The sequence below is a fragment of the Cyprinodon variegatus genome, unplaced genomic scaffold (genome assembly GCF_000732505.1).
Source record: "Cyprinodon variegatus isolate N-32 unplaced genomic scaffold, C_variegatus-1.0 Scaffold398, whole genome shotgun sequence".
NCBI classification, from domain to species: Eukaryota; Metazoa; Chordata; class Actinopteri; order Cyprinodontiformes; family Cyprinodontidae; genus Cyprinodon; species Cyprinodon variegatus.
In genome coordinates, this window is record NW_015150851.1 from 409,604 (window position 1) to 426,356 (window position 16,753).

Genomic DNA, 16,753 nt, shown 5'->3' on the forward strand with positions numbered 1-16,753 from the left:
TCTAAAAATAGAATGGGAGGCAGATCTTTTAGTTATCAGGCTCCTCTCCTGTGGAACGAACGACCAGTTTTAGTCTGCAGTTTTATCAAACCGAATCTGACTGCATGATGCATGTTTTAGTTTTTCTGTTGGCTAAATGTATAAAATACCGATAAAACATGTTTTAATGTGTGAAAAAATATTTAGGAGTTATCTAATAAGACAAGGCATTTCTGATTGATGCTTGGGCTGGATTACCTGGCAAAGGTCGGGGGTCAGAGCACATGGTCCAGATTCTGTCATAAACCAGACGACCTGAAAACAAACCAGACCGTCAGCAGGAAGCTTGACCAGGAAAACAGAAACTGGGAGCCATGTTACGCACCAAAAGTGTCGAGGATGTCGGTGATGAGGACAAACTTGCTGGGGTAGAACTGGATCACAGACGTGTCTGACAGCAGCTTGGAGCACTGGAACACAGACCCCAGATCAGTGCATCTGATCCAGAAAACAACAACAAAACAACAACGGATTGGTTTGTTTCTTTTGTGTTTTTACCTGGATGACGATCTTCAGGGCTTTGACCTTCTGGTCAGAGGACCAGGCCTCCTTCAGGGACTGGTTGAGCTCCTCGATGCGGTTGGCATAATCCTGCTGAGAGAGGTTCAGCAGCTCCCTCTGGGAACCCTGAGAAGCAAACAAACACCGAATCCTCAAACGTCTCCTCCGAAAGAGTTCAGCTCATTCATAAAACTGATGCTAGAAGGCCGTGTGCAAACCAGCGCACCTCCTCCAAATCGTCCAGCTCCTCCAAGCGAGTGCGAACTTTCTCTGAAACGGCCGATGATCCCGGGTTGGGAGCTTTTCCTAGAAGACAGATATCATCAGTATTTCCACTGAAATAGAAAACTTTCCCGAAGCATCAGGTGCAGCTCCAGCCCACATCATGATTCCTCCTGCCCCGTGCTGAGCCGATCTTTGCTCCAAACGCTTCCCTTTCTCCCAGAACCAGAAGAAAACCATCTGCATCGACCTGCAGGGTTGGTTTAATCATCTTTGAACATCCATGACTTTCCTTTATAGTTTTAGGAAATACATTTTGTTTTGTGAATGTGTTTTTTCCAGCTTAGATAAGAATAATTTTATGTCTTCTGGTAAAACGCTGATTTGATCTCTAAGGGCCAAATCTTATCCATGAAGCTTTTTTTGGTGAGAAAACTAAAACATGCTTGAACTATGATGTGTTAGTAAGTACTTCCTGCTGCACATCTTCCCTTCTTTCTCAGCTGTTTCCTGTCTGTGTGAACTTTTTTTCTTTAAACTCTCTTCATCCAGATCCTCCTCCTCTCTCTCTTCATTTCTGCTCTCTTTCAACTCGACCTTAATCAGCCTCACTGGAGACGGACCGATCCCTCAGCCGGATCAATATTAGTGTTTTCTTCTTCAACCGCCATCTACTGATATGTGCAAATACCACAGAAAGCAATATCTGTCTCCAGGATTCCCCCTCAGCTATTACTTCTATTGATTGTTTATTATATCAAATTGAAATTAAGCCAATTCTAAATTTGATACGTATATTTTGATTGATTTGAGCAGACAAGAAAAACTATTTAAGAATGGAATAAGTTTCATTTTCTTTAAAATAAAAAAAATAAATTAAAACAACCCAGTAATCTTATTTTTAGTGCAGAATATCCACTTTTAAGGGCAAAAATACTAATTAATTTAGGAGACGATCTTATTGACCTTTTCCACTTGGTGACAAATACAGATTCTAAGAATTTATTGCTTTTTTTTTCAATCAGTTTTTGCATTGTGGTCTTAACCATCGTCTCCAGCTGCCCATCTTCTCAGATACAGAAATAAATTAAATGTGATTTTTTTTTACTGTAGATGTTTTAGACTTGGATGGCTATGGGGTAAACTCTGTTCCATTATTGTTGCAAAAAAGAAAAAAGATGGAATCCAGGAAAAAAATGTTAAAAAAAATGTTATTCAAAAAAGGTTTTGAGATTAACTTTGCAGCTTTTTCTTTCAGATTTTATTATTATTATTATTATATTTACTTTTTTCCAAATTTGATTTACAGATTTTTATATTTGCACATTTCTCTGACAGTTTTCAAAGTTTTATTTCTGGATTATATTTTTTGTCAAATTTGCATTCACAAAATGTGTTTTTTGGCTACAAAAATAATGGATCAAAATCCCCTCCGTACAGACCTCATGGATACAACGCTGAAATGGAAGAAAGTAGAAATATTTGTAAACATTTTCAATCAAATTCTTACACGAAGCTTGTAAATCAGCTTCACTTTCCTTTATGAGATAAATAGAGAACAATCTGCCATTTTTTATTTTTTTCCAGCATTAACCCAGTTAGCTGCTAAACATGAGAGAAATCAGTCTTACCTCTGTCAGTGCCCATAGAGAGACTCTGTAAAGAGAACGAAACATGTTGCTTTAGCACCGAAAGCTTCACCATAGCAGGCATCGCTGACCCTGAAAGCTCCTCCATGTTTGGAAGATTTTAGACTCACAATGGAGAGTTTTTCGGTGGTGGTGAACCTGGCCAGGATGTCTCCTCGCTTTGATGACCAGGACTCAAAATCTGCTCCAAGCGCCTCCTCCTCCTTAACTCTCTTCTTCCTCCCGAGATCCTGGAAGCAGATTAAATCCATCAGATTGAGCTTGAATTAAGTGAGATGTTTCCCTCCTGCCTCTTCTGACCCCAGTGGAGCTGCTACGTGACAAGGCCGACGTCTCGCTGGAAGAGGCAGCGGCGAACATGGACAGGGGGTCTGTGCCGTCCAGCATGGAGCTGAGGGGGTCTGCAGGTGCTGAAGAGGAGGAGGAAGATGAGGAGGAAGTGCTGCCTTTACGGGTTCCCCGCCGGCTCTTTGTATCTGTGACCTGGATGTAAAAAAAGAAAGGCTGGTGTTGGAATTTCCTGCTGGGAATTAAGATGACAGGGTTCCAGTCTGAGCAGATTAGATGCACAGGAGCTTATTGGTAGAAGGAGGAGATACCATGATAGGTTTGAGGGGGTGGTAGTCCCCGAACTCCACAGGGATCCCCTCAGGATGACACCTCTGCAGCTCTGCCTCATAGTTACGCCCACGGGAACGCCTGTTTACAAAACAGAGGGGGAAAAAGATGCAACTTCCTTCTTAAAAGCACCACTATGCATAATCATAATAGACATAAACGTAAAATATCTATATAAACTATGATGAAGCCTGAAATCCCGATATGTTACAGCCTGACACGTCATGTCTGTGGGAAACTAGCCGAAAATACACATGTGGTAGTGAGATGAATAAGGGGAAACACCGCAGATTATAAATACACTGTCAGGTGAACCTCTCAGAAATAATAACATAATGTTTAATAATGTCAGAAGCATCTTACCACTGCACCGCGGCCATCTTTTTTTTTTACCGTCACATGACACTTCGTGACTTCCTAGTTTAGGCTAATGTAATGACGACGAGTTTATTCTATCTGTAAATACTCTGTGATACTCTTTTCTTTTACTTTAGCAGAGCTAAAATGACAGCAGCTTATAAACTCAAAATGACAGCGTCCATTAGAGTCCATAGATATTTAAAAGATATACAAAAAAAATACTGCTCTTGCTATTATAACTTCATTTCCCATGGTACCTTGCGAACTTTTCAGCCTCTGCTTAAGAAAAGATAGGAAAGACGGCGGTCACAATTTCATACAATTTCAGAAACATTTAACCCAGCATTGCGTGTATCTCAGTATTTCTTTGTGCTGTACATTAAATTATTAACGTTTATTTTTAAATTAATCTCCAGTTTTATCTTGTTTTCCCCTATCGTTAAAAGAAGGGAAATTACCAATTTTTTAAGGCAGTGGATCATCTGTTTAATGGACGATCTTTGTCAATGGGGCCACTCGCGCTGAGTGTTTCTGCAGGCAGTGAGTCATCTGTTTAATGGACGATCTTTGTCAATGTGGCCACTCGCGCTGTGTGTTTCTGCAGGCAGTGAAAATCCCGCTGGTCGCTCCAGTGAAAAGATGACTTGACCACAGAACCAGGTCTGACCGACGCGGTTCTTCCGAACAGGTAAGGTCCGCCATTTTTACCATGTATTAGAAATATTAACATTGTTTTTCCATTAGACCTAAACCTTTAAACAAAGGCAGAATTTCAGGCAGCTAATGCTTAGCTAACCTGCTAATGTAATATAACAATAACCAGATGGAGGAATGTCTGGTTAACAGGATCACACATTCACAATTTAGAAGGTTCTTTAAGGTCTCTGTATTAATTTAAACCACTGAGAGACAGAAACATATTATCTACAAGGCAGAGTGTTTGTTTTTGCTTTTCACAGAAATGCAATGTGATTTTGACAAATGACAGAAAATGATCTGTACATTTATAGAAACCTGAAATAAACCTAATTAAACTGGATGTTCAGTCACCCACAATAATAATAATAATAATAATAATAATAATAATAATAATAATAATAATAAATCACCCGTAAAATAGCTGTTTTAATAAACATTAAATATCTTTATGTTAATAAATGTGGAGCCCCCTTTAACAGGTGTAATGATGATGTTGACTCTGGAGTTTACAAGAACTACAGGTTAGATCCCATCATGCAGAGCTGTTTTGCCAACAGAAGTCAGTATTAGAGTGATTAAATGGAGTTTTAATGTTTGGAAAATCTGGATTTTTTTCCCCCATCAATCCTCTTGTTGGCCTTCCATGACTTCAGTTCATCTACATTTGTTGCTAGATGTTTACTCACAGCTGATTGTGTAACACCACTAACCTTCAAACATCTAGTTTGTTATATTTTAATTGTTTGTTGTGAAATATTTATCCCACAAGCATTCTCACATTTTGAAGTTATTTACCCTTTACATTAAGGTCACGCCCCAGAGGGGATGTTTAAAATAAAGGCTCATTTTTAAGGAATGTAATTTGTCATTTTTTTATGAAACTTAACAAAATTGGACAATGGATTTTTTGGAATTGTTTCCCAGCCCTGGTTCACTGGTCTAGGGGGGAAAAAAACAGAAAAGTTACTAACCTGGTAGGTCATTTGTAGGTATGGAGGTGTTTTGTCACCAAATTGAGTCCAATAATATGAAGTTATGAACATGTTTTGAAACTGAAATGTAAAACTTGATAAAATGTGAAAAAAAAGTTGCATGTTCTTTTCTGGAACAATATGGAACAAAATTCCCTCCATAAAGATGGCAGTCATGTGATTGTCAACTGGATGAATGTCTGAACAATTAGTGGTGATGTTACAGAGCAGCCGTCTCATCCGTCAGCAGCCACGCCTCTCTGCCCCGTCACCTCAACATGGAAACTTTATAACTGAGCTCACATGCTTTGACTAAACGTTAACCATTTCAAAACCTTTAAAGTTCATTCAATTGAGATTCTAAGCTGCTGTTTTATGACGTCATCAGAAGAATCAAATAAAGCAGAAACGACCCCCTTCCCATTACTCCTGATCTGAACAGTTCACCTAACAACGTTATTATGCTAATATTCCTTTAAAAGCTGATGTAGAACATCTGTTCAGCAGCTGGCTCAGGCCGGCTAACCCAGCAGATAGCCTAGCTAATGTTTCCTCTTTAGAAGCTGAATGATAAAATCATTTAATCTGAGTTTCCTTCTTTAAATAACTACAGTATTATTTATCTTCTTCTGTAAATTAGTTATTATGGATTTGAAAAGAATGTCATTCATAACGCCCTCCAAGAAATTTGAAAAAAAAAAATAAAAATTAATAAAATGTTTTCAAAATAGAATTTGGGAAAAATAAAATCAAATAAAGTAGTAAGCTATAAAATATTGGTTTAATTTATTCATAAATGCTATAAACATCACTAAAAACTTTTTTTCTTTATTAAGATGTTTTTCATTTTTTATTTTTTGAAAATCATTTTCTTTCAATTTACCTTTTTTAAAATAGTTCTTTCTTTTTAACAAAAAAATTAGAACATGTTTTAAAAAGGACACTTTGAAGAAAATTTGTTTGAAAAGTATGGAAAACTTGTTTTTTCAGAGTAATTTATAGCTTTTATTTAAATAAATCAACCAATATTTTTATAATTTGCAATGATTTCATAGTTTAATTTTTCTGAGAAAAAATGTTAAAATTCATTTCCCTTTTTTTTTTCTTCAATTTTCATTTTTGAAGTTTTTTGGGGGAAAATTTGACATTTTCCATGTTGCTAACGTTCTTTCAGGGCAGACTTTTCTTCTATTGGTTCCGTGCACAGACCAATAGAAATGCTGATCCACTCAGAAATACAGAGACGGAAATCTGAAAAGAATGAATTCAATAAACTGTCTAGGAAAAAACTTTGAAAATATAAAGTCTGGAAAGTATCTAAATATCAGTCAGTAAAAAATCTGAAATAAAGCAAACAGTAAAAATGTTCGTTTAAGTTTTTCTTCACACTTCTTTAACAAACATGTTCTTTGCTTTCAATAATATGGGAACAGATTTCTCTCCATAATCCATGGAGGCAGATCTGTTCAGTCTGATAAATTTAAGTTGGATAAAAAATCCCCTTAACTTTTATGGTCTTTGATTTATTAAATCCAGTCAGTTGGAAACTTTACAGTCTATTTATTTCCAGGATGGAATCTGTCCTGTAAAACCATCTGATGCTTAATAACTTCCTTTTCTGACATTAATGGATCATTATTTATACCTAAAACTAATCCGTTTGCAGTGATTTAATGAATTTAACGTTAATCAGTAAAAAATAAAATCATAATTTTCTTTGCGATCACTGAGTCTGGGGGCGGCCATTTTTGTCCAAATATAGTAGCCCCTCCCTCCTGCCATCTTCCAGCAGCGACGTCACGGTGCGGTAAGCCTAGCGCCATTCTCCCCGCTTTACAAGCAAAATCAATGGGAACTACTAGACACATCTGCAATCAACAACAATTATTGAAGATTTCCAGAGGACTTCACCATTGAAATTCACCACAGCTATAGTGAAACTGACAATGCCCACGTGCATTGTCAAAAGTGAAAAAGTGCTATTTCACCTTTCCGATTCACCTTTCAACTTGAAGAGGGAGGATTTGCCATCGAACTTCTGGCCAGAGAAAAAACCCGTAATATGTAGCCAACATTTGGAAGAAGAATGTTTTCAAGATGACTTGGATAATAGCGCGTTGTGACAAACACCAGATACAGCACTGGGACTTGATCAACAGCTGATATCGCACAGTGACGTCACTAACCAGTAGGTGGCAGTAGTGTTCTTTGACAAACATGGATGCCTCCAGTAAAGATCATTCTAATGAAAATTACTCAGAATTAAAAACACTGATCATTTATTGAACAGGATGGAATAATTTCATATTTAAAGTACTTTCAGAAATTTAAATTCTAAATATGAGCGGACTTTTCCTTTAAATTAACCTCTAGTTTGGGATATTCATGTGTTCATTCATGAGCATCATACCTGATTAGAGGATCGATGGCGGCCCTGAAAAGATCAGCAGTGATGATGAGAACATGGAAGCTAACGGCTCTGCTATCAGGAACGTATCAGGATCTGCAGGAATCTGAAGTCAAATGAAGCAGTGAATATTGGTTTGTTGACATCATCATCATCATCATCATCATTCAAATCCCCAGTTCTGCACTGATCAACCTCCGGCCTGGAAAAAAAAACACCAACATGTTTGATGGACTAAATATGCATGAAGCTGTTGGACCTGAGTGCTGCTGCTGCTGCTGATGATGATGATGATGGTGGTGGAGGTCCTGTGGGTGTGAGCAGTACTCTGTCTAATGAAACGTTGCTTCAGGATCACGTTGCTGCATCCGGCTCTTCCTTACAGGGTTACCTCCAGCTTCTCCCCTCCTAAATTCCTGGAACTTTTCCTGATGCACATCCGGCTGCGCTGTGAATTATTAAAGCAGAGGTGGGTTCGGTTTGTCGGGGGCCGACCTGACAGCCCGTCTCTGGTTCTCAGAGTGACGGCTGCTCTCTGTAGAGGTTTGATGCTCTCTAGGAAAGGTCAGACTCTCCTTCGTTCCCACGCTGCCCTCTGAGGAAGACCATGGGCGACTCTTCGGCCGTCTGGCTGCAGGGCAACGAGCTGCTGTTTCTGGCCGCCTGTGTTTCTCACTGCTGGTCTCTGTGTCTGTGTGTCTGCGTGTTCCTGGAAGGCAGAGCGACCCGGAGGCGAGTGGGCAGCGGTGGCATGCGACTGGGCAGCAGCAGCTGGAGCTGGCAGCTCTCCCGGGCCATGAGACTGGCGCTGCGCTGGTGCCGCCTGCGGAAAGCCGGTCGGGGCGGAGGCCGGCTGTCGGAGCTGTGGAGCTACAGCAAACTGCTGCTTCGCTCCCTGTTTTCCAACAGCCTGAGCGACTCGGACACGCTGCTGGACTGCGCGTTTGAGCCGGTGTACTGGATCGTGGACAACGTGACCCGTTGGTTTGGAGTGGTGAGCCCTCCGTTCCTCCTGGTTTCTGTACCCAGAACCTTTCTGCTGGTTCTCCTGACCTCCTCCTCCCCTCCTCCAGGTGTTTGTGTGCCTAGTGGTCCTACTGACGTCCTCTGTGGTGATCATCGTCTACCTGTTTGTCCTGCCGACCATCTTAACCACTTACCCGGTGCACTGGATCGCCTGGCATCTCTGCTGCGGCCACTGGCTCCTCCTGCTGGTGGTCTTCCATTACTACAAGGCCACCACCACCTCCCCTGGACACCCCCCTAAGGTACAGCAGCATAAATAAAGCCCCTCTCAGGTATCAAAGACTTTAAATTTGTGTCCATTACTCTGTTTGTCTATTTCAGGAAAAGCGGGACGTTCCCTCCGTTTCCATCTGTAAGAAATGCATCACACCCAAACCGCCGAGGACTCATCACTGCAGCATCTGCAGCGTGTAAGTTCACCACCTCACTGGAACCGGGTCGACTCGTCTCCTCGTGCAACAAAAAATAGAAATCTAAATACCGTATATTCTGGATTATAAGTCGCTCCGCAGTACAAGTTGCATTTTTGGGGGAAACTTATTTGATAAAACTCGACACCAAGAACAGACATGTCATCTTTAAAGGCAATTTAAAATAAGAATTGTATAGAAGCAACAGCAGGCTGAATAATTGTACGGTAAAAAAAAATCACAATCCACTGGACTTTGTTTCCAGGTTTGAAGACGTTTCTCTTCCCATCCAAGAAGGTTTTTCAATTCTAAATGTTAGAAACAGCGTTGAGTTCGAAGCTGTATACAGTAGCCCAACAAAGTCTTGTTTTTGTTTAGAAAACATGCAGAAGGAAGCCATCTATGTTAAAGAAAAACCAACCTTAAACAGAGGGGGGGGCTCAGATTTTAGCTTTCAAAAAACTCCAATGCAACAATAGAGTTGATTCCTTCCCGCTTTCATCTCAGCCCCAGCCCCTTTACAGGAGAACAGAAGACCTCACCTATTCAGGCAGGCCAACTATTCCCTTTAACGACCCCCCTTTCAGAGACATAGACAGGTATGAGGCATTGCAGGCTAACAAATAAGCCAAACGACCCCCATACTAAAGCGGTGGACCCATTCATCCGTTTCTATTTGCATGTTTTCTAAACAAAAACCAGGTTTTGTTGGGCTGCTGTATAAAACCTGGAACTGAAAGCTATTCCTGACATTTTGAATTCAAAAAGCTTCCTGGATGGAAGAGAAACGTCTTCAAACTTGGAAACAAAGTCCAGTGGATTGTTTTGTTTTTTTTTCTTACTTTTTTGGAACAGTATGCTAACGCTACTTGCAGCTTAACGCCGGGCTTACACTGTACGTTTTTTTCTTTTTTGCCCTTTTCGGGACGATGGTGCATGGTGTTGTGAACGAGGGGCGATCAGCCTCTAACGACCACCAGCCCATCAGGAATCCTGAGGTCGAGAGAAAATCGAACATGTTTGAAATTCAGTCGGCCGTCGTAAGGTGGTCGAGGGCAAATAGCCACGTTTGCTCAGCCATGTCTTTGTCCAAATGCGCCGTCGCCTTTTCTTTTTAGGGCTTTCAGCACAAATTGCCAAGGCAGCGCGTTTCACTCTAGTGAGCTTCATATTCCTCTTCCACTCGTTTGGCTTCCTGATAGACGATACCGAGTAGCGCCATCTCTCTGTAGAGCTGAGTCCCAGATCGCATCAGAGCGTCGATCGCACAGTATGAGAACAAACATGGTTTCCACGATTTCACACTGTACGATTTCCTCGTACAGTTTGAGCTGTTTGAGAATATCGTATCGGCTTAATTTGCAGAATATGATTTTCTTTTCGGTGCCATTTTTTTTAAGCCCTTCTCAGTGTTTTTTTTTTTATAAGTTAACACCAATGTTGAAATGATCAACATAGACCTACAACGCCCTCTGGTGGTTGATTGTGAAAATAACATTTGAAATTATATAGTAACCAGTCGCACCCCGTTTAAACTATTAAAAAAAAAACTGGGACTTACACTCCAGAAAATACGGTAAGTCATTTTTTTTCTTAAAATAAGTGCACTTTGTTTTGAATTGCGGAAGAAAGTGAGACTCTTTGCCAATCGAACAAGGCAATTTGCATTTAAAATAAGAACAATTTTAACTACATATTATCTAATAATATTATTTTAAGAGTAAAGATACTCATTCCATCGGCAAATTATCTTATTCATGCAATTTTTTAAACATGTTTCTAGATTGTTTTTGCAGTGTGGAGCCGTTAGTAAGGAGTTGCTCCTTTGTCTTCCAGGTGCGTCCTGAAGATGGACCATCACTGCCGTATCCTTTCCAGCTTTGGTTGAAATCATTTCCTGCTTTTTTATTTTTTCACACGTTTGAACTGAACATATTTCCAGCGTGGCTGAACAACTGTGTGGGTCACCTGAACCATCGCTACTTCTTCTCCTTCTGCCTCTACATGACCCTGGGCTGCATCTACTGCAGCATCAGCAGCAGAGATCTGTTCCTGGAGGCGTACGACGCCATAGAGGTGAGGCTGATTCAGGCTGCAGCTTGAACCAATGAACAGCTGGTTCAGGAGGGGTTCAGGCTGCAGGCAAAGGTTGGTGTAGCTGTAGAGGATGGTGAGCTCTGCTCCTGCTGTGGTTCAGTTTACTGACATGACTTCAGCAGCAGCAGTGAGGTGGAAGTAAGACGTCAGAGCAGGAGATCAGATGGAGGGCAAAGATAGAAACAGGACACCTGAAAACCATCCTCTCTTTTATATTTACATCTAATTAAGGATGTGGAAAGTGCACCAGCTTTTTTTTTTTTTTTTTTTTTTTGGGGGGGGGGTGCTTTCAGCTGATTAAAGAAGTTCTTCTGCACGTCTGATTTGGAAGCCTTGGTCTCTCAGCCGTGGGGAGCCTTAGGGCCGCTGTAACACCTTGACGATTTATCCAGCATATGCCGGATGTCCCAGAATCTCCTAAAACGCTGAACCTTTTATTGATTTTTTTTTTTTTTTAAATTAAGCGTATACATACATTTTTCGTAACAAATGCAGAACTTATGTCCAACGACAGCCTAACTTCTGCATAAAGAACGGCAGTTAAAGCTGCTCAAAGGTGACCAGTCTGCATAAAAGATGTCTTTGATCGCAGTATTAACCTAGCTGCTGTTTACCGCCCACCAAAAAAAAATAAAAAATAAATAAAGAAGGTTTTTGGTGTCAGCAGATTTAGCGTCATGTCTGCTAGGAAGTTTGTTGGTGGTGGGCGTGAACCCAAGGAGGATCCATCATCCTCACCTTCTGACTCACCCTATGATGGGGATGAAGTCTGGAGGAGAACTGACGGTTTCCTCCTGTGAACCCCCTTTATACCAAAACGCTGCCAATACGCCATTATACAGTAGCTGGAAGTTAGAAAGACGTTCAGCGCTCGTCTGGAACACGTCAGATACGTTGATATGCGTTGGAGAGAAGTTCTGGATAAGTTTGCAAAAGTTATGGATAAGCTAGATGCCATGACTTCTGAGTAACTATCACTGAACGTATGTCAACCATCAGATAACTGACCTGGAACTGATGACCCACGTGTGTCCTATGCCGGCATACATCAGGAAATGCAAAAAATTTCTCAACTACTTCAGCGTGCTCATAACTTATCCAACGTATTCCTGCGTTTCTGCCTGATTTTTCATACGTCAGGCATACGCTGGTCTAAATCCTCAAGGTTTAGGACTTTATCAGCTTCTGAAGCTTCATGTCAGTTTGACGATGTAACAGCATCTTCTCTCCGACTCAGACGTCCTTCCAGACTCCTCCTCCTCCACATCACAGCCAAGAAGAAAGCGTTTCTCAGAAGTGCATCATCTTCCTCTGGGTTCTGACCAGGTGAGTAACTCTGCTTTGAACCGTGGAGACGAGGCAGCGATCTCAGCTCTGTGACCCGTTTCCTGTCCGTTCTGGTCCTGCAGCTCGGTCGCCGTGGCTCTTGGAGGACTCACCCTGTGGCACGCCAGGCTGATTGGCAGAGGAGAGACCAGCGTGGAGCGCCACATCAACCGCAAGGAGGCCAGAAGGCTGCGGGAGCAGGGGAAGGTAGGACGGTTTACAGCTCTGTCAGGCTGCTTTCACTGAGATGATTCAAGTGTTCTGACTCCAACATCTTTTCTCTGATTGTTTCCATCAGAAATGTTCTCCTTTAAATGATCTTCTCTCATTGCAGGTTTTCAGAAATCCGTACCATCATGGCCGACTCAACAACTGGAAATTATTCTTTGGAGTCGAAACAAAGAGGTGAGACAGGAAGGAGGAGGACTCAAGGAAGGGAAGGACAAAAAGAATTAATGAAGAAGGGAATTATAACAGATTATTAGAATATTCTTCTGCATTGAATTATCATTTTTATCATTTCAGTTTAAAACTAAGATCTTGTTGAACAAATTGACGGAAAATCATTTATTTACTATATAAAATAGCGCTGAAATGAAAAATGTTGGAAAGGAATGTTTGAATGGGTTTCAATCTGCTGACCTCACGGTGTGAGACTTTAAAGATGGCCGCCGCGCATCCTGCCTGGCGGGCTGTTTCTGGGTGGGTTTGATTTCAGTGGCTGCGTCCTCCGAGGACCCGGTCTATCTGGACTGGATAAGGAGGCTGGAAGAGTTTTTGCTGCAAATTCAAACAAGTTCAAACCTTCTGCGGCTTTTTACCGCCGTAAGTCTCCTAGCAACCATGGGAGTTTACACACAAAGCAGGAAAATAATGAATAATGAACTTCTCATTGTTCTGGATGCTACTAAAATTTCAGAGAAGCTTAAACAGCTGCACCGTTTCAGATTTATAGCCTCCAAAACTGCAGATATATTAGAATCTGTCCTTAAATATCAGCCAAAGCCATTTATCCAGTAACAGAAAAAAAACTTTCAATAAACCAAACATTATCCACCACATATCTGAACCAATAACCTTTTAAAATATGGAGCTAGATCGGTTTCAATTTTCACAAACCTTTGCGATTCATACATGCATTTTTAAAAAAAGGGGATGTTTGCAACCAATCACCGAGCTCCCTTGTATAAGCCAATCACACGCATATGTGTAAAAATCAAGACCGATTTAGCTCCATATTAAAACAACTATTTTCAGTCATTTCAGATGGAACTATTCACATCATATTAAACTTAACTTCCAATATTCACCACTGTTCGGCGCCATTTTCCTTTTTCCTCTGAGCACGGAGCAGCCGGCTTGCTTGTACTCACAATGAATCATGGGATACCCAAGGCTATGTAGGATACAGCGGACCTGGCCTTCAAAACGGGCAAAAAGAAGGATGCATTTGTAGGCCGCATAACAAGGAATCTTGTAACCCGAACAGGCCTCAGCGCCGCATTATGACATAATCGGCCTACGAATCTGGCCTATGGAGGATGCTTCCCATGACTTCAAACTCAGCATCCATCTCACTGCCTTTTGAAAGTCTCTCTTTATCGTTTTAAATTGCTTGTTTGTTGGATAAACGATTACAATGTTTGTTTTTTGGCCCAGATAGTCGCCTGCGTTTAAACATGTTTAATCTTCTGCTTCCTGTCGCTCCTCAGTCACTGGATCACCCGGGTCCTCCTGCCCTCCAGCCATCCTCCCAGTGGAGACGGCATCCTGTGGGACCACACCTTCTCCAGAAGCGACCTTTTGGCCATCTGAGCTTCCTCCCTCCTTACAGGCCGACGCCTGATTTAATCCTGCTACTTGAAAACATCCAACAGTGAAGGAGAATCTGAAGGATGCTGGGTTCTAACTCGCTGGTTCTGGACCAGTAGTCATCCTGCCCCCCACTGGATAGGCGGTTCTGCTGGCCACCATCTTGGAGATGACCTGCAGCATCATGGCGGTCTGCTCCTACAGGGGGCAGACCTTTCAGCTGTGGGATTTAAACCTGAAATGTTTTATTTGCTGCAGCTGGGAGCTGATTGTTGAATCTATGGAGTAAAATATGTGCCAAAGAACGCATTTTGTAAATGGAAATATGTGAAAAAAGCACTCCAGAGATAAAATTTTGAAAAATATTTTAATCAAAAAAATATTGAGGGTAGTTAAACTACTAAGTTCTCAGATTTTTTTTTTTGTTGTTTTTAAGTTTTTCAAATTTCCTTTTCAATTTATTTTTACAATTTACATTCTTTTCAAACTGCATTTTACATTCTATTTGCTTTTGACCAACAGAAATGCCATTGCACCACATTTTAAAATATAGAAATAAAACAAACATTTGAAAAAATGAAATTAGTTTAAAAAGAGTGGAAAAAAATATATACTTTTTTTTTTAAGAAAACGTATTTAAAATGTAATTTCTAGACTGCATTTTTACACATTTTCCTTTACAGAAGGTTTTCTTTGCAACAATACTGGAACAAAAGTCACTCCGTTTTTTTAGTTTAGTGATGCACGTCTTCGTTTTAATATTTATGTTTACAGTTGATCTACTGTTTTGTGTTTTCAGGGGAAAAATTTAAACACTTCTGGTGCCAAAGGAAAAAAAAAAGCTTATCATTTCAGTGGTTTAGAACTCGTCCATCCTGTCCTTTCTTTAAATCCCTTTAAGCGCTTTTTAAAGCTCATTTAGCCTATAGTCTATTTAAATTAGGAAAAACTGTGAAAAACTTCTAATTAAAAGCTCTCATTTTTTCTATCGGTAACTTTTTAAAAATGAGCTGGATTTAAATTTGCCTTAGAAATATGAAAACGGATTCCGATGTAATCAGAAGGGAGCTGGGCTCCATTCTGTCTGTTTTAATAAACCGTTAAAAAAAAATACATTTCTGGTCTCCATTTTCTTTATTTGGAATTGAAGAAGAAATGCATTTAGATTAAACCTTAAAAATTTATTTATTTATGTTTTGTAATGCGCTGCCAATTAAAGGAATATATTAACCATTAAAGGATTATTAAATATGAACATGAATATAATAGCTATTTTATTTTGAATGTAAATTATCTTATTCATTGACATTTATTTTCTCAAATCGAGGTAAACTAATTTCCACTACCAATAAAATCAAACCATTAGATCTTTTATCTCGTTATGAGATAATGTCCCATAATACTAACGTAGCTGCATCATTATTATGACAGAGTATTTATGATTGAGGTAGTATCTCATAATAATCCTTATAATGAGCTAAGTCAAATTAATAACAGAATCTCATAATTAACAGATAATTAAAGCTATCTTGGATATCTTGAAGCTAAACTAGTTTTAAGATGTTTTTTTTTTCTAATTAGTGGCCAAAATGGCCTTCTACACATAAAGAACTTGATTTTATTAAAAAATGTTCAGCATTTCTAAATACTGAATGAACTTAATGTGATGGGCGGCCAATAAATCATTCAGCAGGGATGGAGAAACTATCCAGCCACCCATCCACGCTCTATCCCAGCCATCTACAGGTGAGAGGCGGGGTCTATACATCGCAGGGCAACACAGAGACCCACAACCATTCATACACACACTCATCCAAGGAGAATATAAGAAGCCAATTACCCTAACAGTCAAGTTTTTGGACTGTGGGAGGAAGCCGGAGTACCCAGAGAGAACCCAGGCATGCTCAGTGAGAATACGCATGCAGAAAGACCCCAGGCCAGGAACCCGGAACCGTCTTGCTGCAAAGCAGCAGTGCTACCCACTGAGCAGCCCATGGAGAAACCAGCTGGAGGCTAATCCATGTTAAAGATGGTAATGGCCTAAACACATCAGCTTTGCACAATTTTTTAATCTCGATCCAATTTTTTTTCCATGTCACAATGACTGCATATAGAGGCTCCGACTAGGCAGGGTGAGCAGATTATTTCCACTTCTGTCTCTGTTCTACACACATTAAAACTATTTCACACATTTCACTGGAACAGATTATGAAGTGATATAAATAAAAAAAACACTGGCTCATTCTATAAAGCAAAGCCCCACTTAATGAGTCTTTGCAGCATCTAGAACCAGAACAGATAGAATGTTCATCAATTAAAAACAAACAGATCTATGTCTAAAGAGAATAAAAACACAGCAATAAACGGTTTCTATGGTGATTCTCAGAGAGAGATCTGTGAAGTTTATCCAAGTTTTTCTTTCTTTTTTCCATAAAGAGGTGAGAGATACGCTGCGCTGACCTGCTCTGTCTGCTCCTCCTTATTCTGGTTTCTGTGAGGCTCAAAGAGGATCACTACTTTATCCGTTTTCTGTCCTCCTGAACTCCCATCATGGGGAAAGTTTTCTATTTTAATGTTTCATTCATTGTTTCCCCGTGAGATTAACTGATTTTAATT

General features: G+C 40.2%; 2 protein-coding genes across 4 annotated transcripts in view; one reads left to right on the top strand and one right to left on the bottom strand.

Moving 5' to 3' along the window:
• Window positions 1-3,616, bottom strand: part of LOC107092873 (chromosome unknown open reading frame, human C16orf62) — a 17,727-nt gene extending 14,111 nt beyond the window's left edge. Inside the window, 9 exon segments of the mRNA XM_015387561.1 lie at window positions 238-294; window positions 365-449; window positions 538-666; window positions 767-846; window positions 2,394-2,418; window positions 2,522-2,641; window positions 2,712-2,894; window positions 3,011-3,110; window positions 3,393-3,616. Of these exon segments, the coding sequence (XP_015243047.1) occupies window positions 238-294; window positions 365-449; window positions 538-666; window positions 767-846; window positions 2,394-2,418; window positions 2,522-2,641; window positions 2,712-2,894; window positions 3,011-3,110; window positions 3,393-3,409 (796 nt within the window). The 5' untranslated portion in view covers window positions 3,410-3,616.
• A 304-nt stretch (window positions 3,617-3,920) lies between these two features.
• Window positions 3,921-14,851, top strand: LOC107092881 (probable palmitoyltransferase ZDHHC16). 3 transcript variants are annotated; one of them, XM_015387576.1, is made up of 10 exons: window positions 3,921-4,077; window positions 8,183-8,460; window positions 8,540-8,734; window positions 8,814-8,902; window positions 10,739-10,767; window positions 10,845-10,978; window positions 12,237-12,325; window positions 12,409-12,532; window positions 12,660-12,730; window positions 14,038-14,847. In XM_015387576.1, the coding sequence occupies exons 2-10, from the start codon at window positions 8,218-8,220 to the stop codon at window positions 14,138-14,140; spliced, it is 1,077 nt and encodes a 358-aa protein (XP_015243062.1). In that variant the 5' UTR covers window positions 3,921-4,077; window positions 8,183-8,217; the 3' UTR covers window positions 14,141-14,847. The 3 variants fall into 3 exon arrangements, with proteins under 3 accessions (XP_015243062.1, XP_015243063.1, XP_015243061.1); XM_015387577.1 differs by having other exon boundaries at window positions 3,926-4,077; window positions 8,187-8,460; window positions 14,038-14,848; XM_015387575.1 differs by lacking the exon at window positions 3,921-4,077 and having other exon boundaries at window positions 7,788-8,460; window positions 14,038-14,851.
• Window positions 14,852-16,753: the final 1,902 nt, after the last annotated feature.